Raw genomic sequence first — 12,630 nt, 5'->3', positions numbered from 1 at the left:
GAATTAGTATTAGAGTAACATTTACTGTGCACGCTTTCATAGGAATCAGTCTAAAACCATTTCTCAGGAAACAAAATATGTGGAAAGGTCTAAAGATCACTTTAACATTACAGAGCTGTACGTTCCATGGGGATGATAGATGACTGATTTCAGCCTAATGCTTCTAATGTGTATGCCTGAAAAGGGATTGTTTAAAGTCACTCTTACACAGAAGTGACATTGGAAATACCTGTATTGTGTTTTTCATATACTTATGATCCTGCAGGATGGGTTTCCCAGCAGTATTCTATATTTTACTCAGTGCTGACTTGTCATGAACCTGGTAATCTGCTATCAGGAGGCTATGTCCAACAACGCAATACATGTTATATGTCTACATTTATCAGTTTCCCTTTACCTCCAGCCATATTTAACTAGAAAGGATTATGCAGTTGCTACAAATGCAGTCACATTTTCTACTTGCTGTTTTTTAATCTGTAAAATTCTGTAGCCATCACACTTAAAAAACTGGCATTTGGCTGGTATGGTTGACAGCCAGAATAAATGTGAAAGAGAAATTATGAAAATATCAAAGCCTTTTAGAACTAACATTCTGTTTTACTTTCACATTCTGTCTGGCTCTGAATTAGAAAGAGTTGTACATTCTTATATGATTCTTCTTTCTAAGAATCCGTTTTTTAAACACTTGTCCTATAATTTCCCAGACTAAACCTCCTTTTTTAATTAACCTTTCTCTGACTAGGGGAATGATAATACACAGTCATGCGAAATCCATAACATGAATTTGTATTTCTGCCTGCTCCATGCAGCTGGAGTGGAAGTATGAGGCCGCATCCATTTGCAAGAAGCAGAAGAGGCCCAGTGCTCATTCTAAAATAATTGTGCAGGCTTAGTGCCAGGACCCACTGTGATGTCCAGGAAAATAAGCCCAGCAAGAGTCACCCTTGGAAGAGGGGAAAGGTAGGACTAGGCAAGAGCACCTCAACCTTGCTAGGTTGCCTTGGGTGGCACTCAGAACAGGTTGGAAGAACCTTATGATTCAAATAAATTTGCAAGAAGATAATAATTTTAGAGACTCAGTGTTTGTGTGAGCAGTTGTAGAAGCATAAATGTAATTCATGATCCACAATTCATACAGAGATCGTAAACCCTTTCATTTAAAGAAAATATTTTGGAGAATAGCCCTTTTTCTTATGTTTTGTAGGTGATAAAGAAAAGCACTACAATTATTGAGGCCAGTAATTGCTGTTTTTCCATCTGCAGAGGAAAGCAGGTTATGTCTTCAAAATTGTATACATGCAGCATACTCTGCCAACAAATATGGAAATGATTGGAAAAGGTCTATCTATGTCCCAATCTCTAAAAAGGGAGATTGAAAACAATATTCTAACTACAGGGGACAATAGCCCTAATACCACATGCCAGCATACTGATACAGTTGAAAACCTTTCAGAAGAGATTAGAATATTATATGGAGAAAAAAGTAATAATTCAAAAGGTAGGCTTCAGAAGCAACAGGGGAACACAAGCCCATATAGCTAGCATTAGGTGCATATAGTAACAGCAAGAAAATACCAAAAGGAGCTCTGTTTCAGTATCAGAGACTCCAAGGTTTTTGATTGGGTTGACCATTCAAGATTTTCAAGTCTCTCAAAGCAATTGGTATACTGAAGCATCTGATTCTTCTGTTAAGCAATCTCTACAATAACTGGGAAGCCATGGAATTTGGTAAGGCTGAATGGATTATCATCAGAAAAGGAGTCAGTGAGATGATATAAGTGGTTAACAGTTTTGATTTTTTTTAGGCTTCAGAATTGATAAAGATAGTGGGTGTTCAAAAGATTTTCAGAGACGAGTAACTACAGGCAAAAAGGCATTGTGAGGGAAGCTGTATAATTTCATGAAAGATTGTGACAATTAAGACAAAAGTTAGAGTGGTTCCCTCACATGCACAGATTTTTCCTTGTGCATGTATGGATGAGAACGATAAAAGTTTGACTCCTTTAAATATGATGCTATAGAAAGCTGCTTCACATTCTTTGGACAGTCAAGAGGACCAACTGTTCAGTATTAGAGGAAATCAAGACTGAATGCTCATTGGAAGCAAGGATCATGAAGCAAGCACTATCATAGTTTGGACATGTGGACTGATGCATCTGTGGAAAATATGCTGGGCAAGGTGGACAGAAGGAGGAAAAGAAGCTGATAGTGCTTGAAGTGGAACAGAGGACTGGAAACAACTGGAATGTACCTGCAAGAATTGTGCAATGCAGTGAGAGACAGGACAATTTGGAGAGATTTTATCCATAGAGTCACCAGAAGTTGATTATAACTAGACAGAACTTAACAACAGCAAGCATACTCTTCTCCATCCAATCTCCTTTCAAAATAGTCACAAATCTTTTAAGTCACTTAGCAGCCAGCAGGTCTCTTGCATTATGACAATAATGCTGGCTCTGAAACACAGTATCCTATCCTGAATTCACACAGTGTGGCAACAGGGATGAACAAACAACCCAGGTTAAAAATCAGCAGAGAATAGTTAAAAGCAGACAACAGCATAGTCCAGAGTTCAGTCAGCAAGGTGCAGTGTCAGCAATACAAACTGGTCAGGCCCAGTTAAGGCTCAGAGTTTCCAAAAAACTTAAGGTTTGGAATCAAGGAATAAGATTGTTTCAGGATTTGACTGCCCCCAGACAGAACTTAAATACCTCAACTTCTGGTGATCAGAGCTAACAACAAATATTGGACTATTCAGAAGTTATGTCCTATCTTGAAACCAAAGGTGCTCTTCCGAGCAGTTAAGCACTCCTTTGTTTCTGCCCTTTGGCTGTTCATACACTAGTGTCAAGGTTCCCCCAAATTTGGGAAACTGTCCTTTACTGCCCCAAGTCTGTAACCTTGGACATCAATGGAGTCCAGGACTGGAGAGATGAGGACAGTGGAAGATGATTCTACTGATATCTCAGTGTTAGGCCCTCGTGCCACTGAATCTTCAGATTCCTTACTCTTTCCCTGCTCTCACCCTTCTTTCTTGGACAGAGATTCATCCATGCCTTGATACTTGTGTGATAAATTCATCTGAATTAAAGTAACATGGTATGCCATATATGTGTTCTTCTGCATATACTTGTAAAATTGATACTGGCAGATCAGTAGACTGGAACTGCGGACTCCATTTATATCGTAGTCAAGAATTATATCATTTTTATGTGCCATTCTTTAGCAGCTGTAGAGCCCGTTTGGTTTTTAGGTTTCGTTATATTTAGTTAAAGCCATTCTGTTTAAGGGTTACAATGAACAAAGTGAAGTTTTCTCTTCTGACTGGTTTTTGGCATTAGAACAATAGCTGAATTCAAACTGACTAAATAACTAGTACTGTTGCTATGACAAGGACCCTTACTTGCTTCTTTGAGATTACTTTCGTGTATACATAAAGCTACATTAAAAGAGTGTGGGGAGGATTGGTAGCATTAATTTAACTTTGGGGGAGTTGGTATCTTTTGATCACATTTTATTCTGAAATTTACAGTTTTGTAAGGACTGGAGCTAGGTAGCAATCTTTTAAAAAGTGAATAATTGGTTAAAGTACTGGACTATAATTACTACTTTTGTGTATGACTTTGTGTATGTATGTATGTCTATTAACTTGCTTCTAAACCCTTTATCAATACAACTTTTATTTCTCTCATTTTTTTGCTGTTATGGATCTACTTGGTTCTTTTACTGGAATTTCAAGATCCAATAAGCAAATTTCAAATGAAGCCTCAGAGAGCTGAGACTTAAGAATCTGGGTGTGCTGAATCTTGTCTGTACAAAACTAGTTCTAGAAACTCTCACTAAAAATAAAGAATGTGGCAAAGTAGGGTAGGGCATTTGCCTGCATAAACCTGAACTGTTTATTTTTCAAATATAATTTTCAGCATTAGAAACAATTACATATATTTATCTTTGATATGTTATTCTCTGAATATAGAATAAGCCAAGATTCCTGTGCTACTCTAAGAGTTTTCTATATGTGTTTTGTGCTCCCGTGAAATTCAGTCTTGAGTGGTGCAGGGTTGGGGTGTCTTTAAACATAACAGGAAAAAAAAAGGAAATAAAACAATAGAATAAAAGAAAAAGAAACCAAAGCAGCAAAAATAATATATACAAGGGCTTCCCACACATTCCATTATAAACATCTCAGTCTTAAGTCACAAATAATATCACCTCTTTAATCATTTGAGTAATTGGGACCATGCATTACCTTTCCAAAGTTGAAGGACAAAGTCTCTGAACAATAAGAGAGGTACTGAGAATGTATTTCCATTCTTCATCTGTCAATTTTCATGTAAGAAAATGGACCTCTGAAAATATTAAACACTGTCTTATTCTTTTGTATACAAATGCAATATAGTCCAATAAGTTTGAAAAATAAGTTAAATGTAAGTATATTCAACTCTAGTTCCAATCTGATACATGTTTTAAAGTATCAAAAGAGAAATGAGAAATAGTCAGGTGTTGTTTAAATTACAACAAGATATAACTAAACTTATGAGTTATCCAAACTTACCAGAAACCTTAACTTGTGAAGATAGTGATAGGGCAATTCCCTGGGACTTCATTATTTTTCATCAGCTATATGAAGATGAAATAAATATTCTCAATAGGAGATTTTCTAAGGAGCAGGAGTAGATCAAAGGATGGAAATTCAAAGTGACCATTGGTACCTTGGATGACATGATCATGTTTCTTTTAGTTTTCTATAGTACTTTGTTTAGCATAAACCTGAATCTCAGGAAAATCAACCTGTGATGCACATGATCTAGCAAATAGAGAAAAAAAGTCTGGATCTGTCATTAAGTGACTTGGAACATCCTATAGCCTTTAAGTTACCTTTTAACTAGGGAGAAGCAAACTATCAGTTTCCTGGTTGTATGGATGATAGGTTAGATCATACCCAGCTGTTTTTATTTTTGCTTTTATTTTTGCTTTATATGTGTTTTTATTTTTGTTTTAGATTATGTATTTTGTGTTTTTATTTGTTTTATTGTAAGCCACCTAGACTAGAGTCACGTAAAAGTGAGATGGGCAGCTATATAAATATATAAATGAAGCTATAAGCTATATAAATGAAGTAAATAAATAAAATTAATGTTGGACTAGGTGTGTTGAGTGCAGAACCCCACAAACCACTTTTAGAAATACACAAATCACTGCTGGAACACTTAGAGAAGAACAGAATGACCTGGCACTAAATAGTTCCAACATAGAATGTTTTGTACATCTCTATTTTTAGTTAATATATTTATTTTAGTATTTGAACTATTATTCAACTATTATTATTGTGGCTTTAATTTATTGTCAGTTATCTTTAGAAAACTTGTTTGTGAGGGTAGCATAAAATGAGGTGAGAAGCTATCCCTGAGGAAATTCTAGTCTGAACCATTTGTGGTCTTACCTACTATCTATATGATCCTCAATAAGCAATGGTATTGTACTCAGAAAGTGGCTGCATTTACCAATAATGCTGACATAATCCTTTAAACTGTGGTTGCTGGAACAAACTACTAATGTTAGTAGTGTACATGTAATGGGGAGCTAATCCAGTATATACACCAAACCCTAATAAATTACATCATGTAGAAGCCTGGTCTGTGTTATAATACTGACTCCTTGTGTAGTCAGCCAGTCTCAGCTTGAATGGACACTGCATTCCAGTTCTGAGTTCAAAAAGTGTATCCTGTGGGCATACATAGCCTGCCAGTACCCATTGTGTGATTACTAGAGCTCCCCCGTGCAGAATGTGTGTTCCTGTATTTTTGGATTGGATGTTAATGGGTATTTTACTTGTGAAAAGCACACAGAAATGACAGAGACTTTATTTCAGTCACTGACCAATAAAAATGATCTTTCTATGAAACAAACAAAGCAAAATTATCCCCTAACATCAATAAATGTTGGCAACTATTTGTGGGCAAAGCTTACACATAATGTAGCAGAATTTTGCTACTTTTAGAGAAATAAATTTATCTTGGTTGTTTAACAGATAATGCAAATAAAAATTATCAGAGTGCCCTGGAAATTTCAATAAAAGGGGGGTAATCAACTGGTGACAAATGTCCCTGTAGAACTGACAATACAAAAGAACATGGGCTGTGGTTTCTATGTTCCCATGTCACAGGGGGAATATCGGGTTTCATACGGGTTTTTCCTATATTTCCCTTCCAAGTCAGCTGTGGGGAGGACATTAAATCAGGCTAGAGATAAGGTTCTCCTGAATTTGGGGACTGTAATATATAAATACAAAGCTGGTTTAGGCACTAAGATTTGGTTATTAGCAAATATATGATAAGCAAATGTAGCAGTTTATGTTTGGGATTTTATATCTAACATCCTTTGCCTTAACGTTGATCTAGCTTGATCTGACTCTAAGATTAAGATGGCATCACTGGAGAAACTATAGAGACTCAAAAATGAATAAACTTTTAGAGTATGACTCTTGACATGCTGTGCAAAGTCTCATGCAACCCTCTGGGTGGTGGATATTCTGCCCCACTTCTCTGGTAATTTCTTATTCAGTAGCAAACCTGTTTTATCACTGATGATTAGGTAGTTGTTTAAGTATGGCTAATGTGGGACCATCTGGTCAAGGAAACAGCCATACAGCTAGATAGATTTAGATTTGGACTTCATGGCCAAAAGTTTTAAAAACCAAATCAAACATTTCAATGTTTGAAATGTTTGGATTTTAGATTACAGCTTAGATTTTTTTAAAAAGCATCTATATCATTTTCCTGAATGTTCAGCTTTCTTTATCTTTTAGTATATGTAAAGGTCTACAATTTGATTACTTTTATTCTAAACAGGTTTTAAATTCACACATGTATTGAATATTGTTATGATGAAACTACAGTAATCACATTTTCTGAAATTCTTTGTGAATTTGAAAAAATTGGATTCATAGGAGCCACTTTTTGGGGGGAAAATTTTGCCATACAAAAATATATATTACAGTATTGCACATATAAATCCATAAGCACTAGGTAAGTGCAAAAAACTAAAGTAGATACATCCAGAGGACAGGTGGGTGGGTGGGTGGGTGGGTAAGTAGAGAGAGATTGATCCAGCTTTGAGTTCCTTGCTCTTCTCTACAGCTGTATTGCTCACCTGATATAAGCCTACTAGCTGGTGTTTATACTCCTATTTTTCTCTTTGTCTGTTTGCCATATAAATCCTGGTGACGCAGTATTGAGGCTACACTTAATTACATTCAGAAAAGCATTTCCTGGCAAAGTCTTGCATGGACAAATTTAAATAAGTATGTTTCCTTCATGCGATGACTGTGTATTTGTAGTTGCCTTGTATCGTGATTCATAAATAACTAAGACACCTGAATTGAAACTATAATCTATAAACTATAAACTATAATCAGTCTGTTCCTTAGAGATTGTAACACATGCACACATCTGCATCCAAAAAAAAAAATTCTTAGGGATTGGGGAAAGTATGGTCTGAAATACAGAAAAATGTAGAAACACCTTTGCTTGTCAAGTCAGTTCATATTGATCTCAACTGAGTTTATGCATTTACACTAGAAAATGGTGGCAACTAAAACAGTAAAACAATAGGCAGGTGGAAGTGGGGCAGAGATTTTTGAGCCTCTGTGGCACTTTCTGCAAGTGGCTAGATGTGGTTTCAGCATTCAGCATCAGTTTATATCATCTTTGTTCATTTCAGTGGTTTTTGTTTGTTTTTTTAATTTACTTGCTAATACCTATGTAAAAGATTTCTACTTATTATTCAGAGAGGTACCCAGAATTCAACTAATGACAATTCCATGGCTTGGTTACCCATATGAAAATTGTATGACGTACAGACCATTGTTAAACCAGATTTTATTGCAGCACACGTATGATTTCTTTTGCTTCTGATGAAAGGGGGACGTGTACGTTTCATGTTCAGTAAGTGACATGAAAGTATGAAGAACATAGGGAAATTTAAAAAGTAGTTCTACAGTACAGCAGCCTCCAGTAAAGTCAATAAAATCTGGATCTAGGAGCTGTACAAGTCAGAAAGAATGCTTCTCCAGTCTCAAATTTCAGTGTTTAGTAAAAGAAATCCTAAGTAGTGAGAGTCCTGAAATAGGGTCTCTTTGTGGGTGTTTGTTTAAAGATATGACTTGGTGCCACAAATATTCAGGTTGCAGCTCATATTTTACCTAAAGCTAATATAACTCTTCTGTTTCTTTTTAAGAAGTTAAACTCATTTTATGATGATCTCCTATCCTGGAATTGAACTTGATAATAGTATTCTTTGCAAAATGTCCCAAAAAATGGAAATGGCCAATCAAGTGGGTAGAAATACGTAAACCTGATAGACTGTCAGAAAAATATTGTCTACACCTCAAATGGCTAATGGTTTCAAAAAGCCGCTAACAAGTTGAGTCAGTGTTGGTGATTGCAAGTGCCTGTCCTTGTTAAAGGAAAAGTAAATTTGAGCTTGCTGCACAACACAAAACAGGGGGCCTTAGGTTTCATAAAGTGTTTGAAACAAAATGAGTAAGCAGTGATTCAGGGATGCTGTGTGCTTAGCACACAGATATCCATATCTACATGATATTTGGAAACATTCTCAAGGAGAAAGGATTTTCAAGTCTTTGTAATATTCTACTCTAATCATCAAGAGACTAGAGAAAGTTGGCATTGTTTTGAGACAAAACTCTTCCTACTGATATATGCTGCCAGAGTCCCATTGCTGGCAAACTTATATAGTAACTTGGAATTATCAACTGTTTGGCTCATTCCACTTTCTGTTGATTTGTATGCTTCTACAAAAACGTGGCTTAAAAGCAGGAGGCCTTTCCATTCATGCTTTATATTTTTGCATACATTCAGCATATTTTATAAAAATGTGTCCATATTCAGATAAATTGTGAAATGAGTTTTAAAGGTCTTAAAATCCTAGTTACAATTTTTTTAAAAAAAAAATCTGTTTTTTTTTCTTAATTGGATATATAAATATATCTCAGTAACAGATGTTTACTGTTAAATTTAACAATGGAAAACATAATGGTTTCAGTTATTGTTTGTTTCTTGTATATAGTCTCTTATCCAACTATTTAAATTTGTTCTCCATTTTGACCAAAACTACAAATAACAGGGTATTTGAAGAATGGCACTAGTGCAATACTTGAATTACTTTATTCAGTAATAATAGAGAATGACTTGCACATACATAAAAATACAGCCATAAAAACTTGCAAACTTACTATGGTCTTATAGGAAAGTTAAAATAAGATTAACTTCAAATGGGAAGGTTTTATGTAACAGGGTAATGGGATGTAATCCTCACTCCAAGTGAGCATTTTAGTCAAGCATTTTTAGTGTATTTCGTACATATTTTCGTAACTCAGATTTTTTTCCATGCCTACTCTAAGCTTATAATAATAAAGTTCTCAAAAAGTATATAGCACTTTTTACTCTTTCAACTGCCCCAAGCAAAATTAAACATGTTAAACATTAAATAATTATTTTAAGCCGCTTCCTTAGAAAACTGGTTTGTTTCCTGATATTTATGTTAAACATAGCCTGCACACTTGATAATAATAGTAGGGAACAAATAGATTCTCTGTTACATAAGTATGGTTTCCTGTACCTGAAACGTAGATAGAACTAAGTCAGAGAAGTCCATAAGGCAGGGTTCCTCAACCTTGGTGACTTGAAGATGTATGGACTTCAACTTCCAGAATTCTGGGAGTTGAAGTCCACACATCTTCAAGTCGCCAAGGTTGAGGAACCCTGCCATAAGGCTATGATAATCCTGCTTATGAAAATCAGGCTTGAAGCTGAAAACCATGGTAAATCCACACACAGTCCAGTCTTTTAAATTTCTTCCATAGGCTGCACTTTCTAAACATAATACTGCTGCCCTATGCAGTTTGATGTCACCTCAAAAAAGATAATATTTCTGTTTCCTTTTTCAGCTGATGAAGGGATGGTGAAGGAACTTGATCAAGTTCAGATTCTCCATAAGAGAACAGTTATGCCTTACAGGGTGTATAAGAGAAATCGGAAGGGACCAAGCGATGAAGAAACTGTACAGCAGTATGCAACTCTAGTGGGACAGGCATGTTCGGAGAGGATGTTGCTTTTTAGAAGCTGAATATTCATTCTGTAGATGTTCCAGAATGATGTTTTATCATACCACTGCAAGATTACGTATATCTACAGTTTTCTGTTGTTATGCCTATTGAAAACAGACATGCATACTCTGTAGCTTTTTCCACATAGAAATGAACATGTTGACAAACTTTAATATAAAACATGGTTTTTGAGTCTTTATATTAAGGGTTTGGCAGAATATTGCAATGACTGACTTCATTATATTAATGCCTTCTTAGATTCTGAAGTACGTGCATGGAGTGAGTATAAAAGTGAGTGGAAGATTTTGTGGAGTGGGGGGAGTAGCAATTTGTAGGTATTTACTAAGAATATTTAAAAACATCTGGGTGATCAAGCTGTTGTGAAATGTATAAATATTTCAGAAATTTTATATTTTCTTTGACTACTATGAAATAATCAAATAAGTATTTTGTTCTAATATTATTTCAGAATTCAGTTAAAGTCAAGTACTTGGAAGTAAGCCAATGTTTTGCACTATGCTTCACTGACAGAACCCAACCTCTGACTAGTAAAATTGGTGTATAAGATTGCTATTATATGATATAATATAAAGCCATCTAATGTATATCTATGCACTGTATCTTTCAAATTATTCACTGCAGTCATTTAAATGTTTGCTTTAAATAACATTTATATAATTGTATTGAAATAACCAGGAGGTTTAGTGATTTAGGTTTTTTGTAATTAAATTGATACTTTGGGAAATATTGGAATTGAAAGATAGTTTTGTTTATCAAATTACCAAAGAAATTAATTTAAATAAGGTAGATTGAAACTGTATATTGAGGTACATCCCATTTTCTCTTTTGTTTTTTTATTCTTAATGTTTATATTGATTGCAATATTCAGAAAATCAATGGCAACACGCCATTAAAAAATCCTTCATTTGTTACTGAGTACTTTTGTTTTAAATGAATATTCAGAACTGTTGATGTTATCCATTAGGTGTCAGAATTTTACTCTGTAAGATTTCACCAATTCTGTATTTTAAGCTGTAAAATAAAAGGCTATGAAATGCAACATAATTCTGTGGTCAGCTGATTTTTTCATAGACAGTCTTTGTCTCTTTATCTGATTCAGCAGGACTTCAGGACATAATAATCCAGTTATGCACCTAGAATTTGCCTGTAGTTTGGGGTGAAATAATAGTGTGCATGGAAACATAGCCTTGATCCAGAGATTCCTGCATGCGTGCAGTAGTGCATACTGTATGTTCATTGAAATGCATACATGCTTAGTTACATATGCTGATATGCTGTCAGTGTTATATTTTTGACATTATCAGCCTTTGTAATGGGGCGGAGGGAATAATATGTTTTCCTAATTTTATTCCTGCTCCCAAACATGTTTGGCATGACCATTGAACATAGTACCAACCAGTAACAGGGTGATCCCTGGAAGTATAGATGCCCCATACAATCAGTTCTTGCCATTGGAAGCAACTTTTTTTTTCCTACGCAGTTCTTTTTACACATGCAGATTTTACCTAGAAGGAATTCCTTACGGTCTCAGAATGATATTTCTAAGCAGTGTTTCTTGTAATTACTGTATGTGAAAGCTTGTCAGCTGTGGCTAAAATAACATTTTGAAGTTGGGTCAGACTATATGTAGAGTAAATTCACTGAAATCAGTGCAAAGTTAGTCCCACTGCAGTTTTATTTACAGATCACAGAATACAATCTGCTAATATCTGACCTAGCATATAGAGTTTAAATAACGTACCTAAATGAAAAATTCAGGCAGCAAAATATGTACTATTGAGCCCTTGTAGTAACTTGCAACCTCGCCTGGGTTAATCTTGCATGGATTTCATATTCAGAATTTCTGGATTGATTTTGCGGCTTGATTTCCCCCGGCACAACTGAAGAACCCATGCCTTATTCAGAAATCAAAGTACCATCTAGTTCAGGGAATGCAGTAGATAAAGTTTCAGATTTCACAGAGAAATGCTTGGCTGAGGAAGCAGGTCTTCCCACGTTTCCCTGAGATGTTCTCTCAGCAAAATCAGGCCAGCAGGGGAATTATTGAAGGTAGAGTCTAACCCACCTGGATGGCACTTGGATGGGAAAAGCAATTGCCAGGCTGAAAATAGAGAAACAAAATACAAAATCTCTAAAGGGTAATAAGATGAAATTATCTGGTATGTTACTGGCTGGTATTTTTTAATAAATTGTGCTGCTCTATTAGATAAAAATAATTAACCACCTATTTGATTACCACTAGGGGGCACATTACAACTTGAAAACCAGTAATGAACCGTTGGCTGTTTGAATATTCTTTATTATGCTACATCTGGTTTCCCTCCACTTTTTTTAAAATTTTGGAAATCCTGATAGAGATGCCATACCTACCATTCATTACTGGAGTCAACATGAGCAGTCATAAAACGGTGGGAAGTCAGTAGTGTAAAAAATTAAGCAATTGATATAAAAGCTAAATATTATTTTGTTTAAAACAAAACAAA

At 35.3% G+C, this 12,630-nt stretch overlaps 1 protein-coding gene across 5 annotated transcripts in view; it reads left to right on the top strand.

Annotated features, from left to right (window-relative positions):
• ATE1 (arginyltransferase 1) overlaps positions 1 to 11,185 on the top strand; it is an 86,582-nt gene extending 75,397 nt beyond the window's left edge. For 4 of the 5 annotated variants that reach the window (XM_088132354.1, XM_088132357.1, XM_088132356.1 and 1 more), the window contains one exon: positions 9,968 to 11,185. In XM_088132354.1, coding sequence (XP_087988480.1) covers positions 9,968 to 10,146 — 179 coding nt within the window. In that variant the 3' untranslated portion in view covers positions 10,147 to 11,185. The remainder of the gene's footprint in view (positions 1 to 9,967) is intronic. The other variant, XM_088132358.1, reaches the window with a different exon arrangement.
• Positions 11,186 to 12,630: the final 1,445 nt, after the last annotated feature.

The sequence above is a fragment of the Python bivittatus genome, unplaced genomic scaffold, assembly GCF_059951505.1.
Source record: "Python bivittatus isolate LINGU-HERP-01145 unplaced genomic scaffold, Pbiv_v1 ctg000980_np1212, whole genome shotgun sequence".
Classification (NCBI taxonomy): Eukaryota; Metazoa; Chordata; class Lepidosauria; order Squamata; family Pythonidae; genus Python; species Python bivittatus.
The sequence above is the reverse complement of the archived record's forward strand: the minus strand, read 5'-3'. Positions and strand labels throughout refer to the sequence as shown.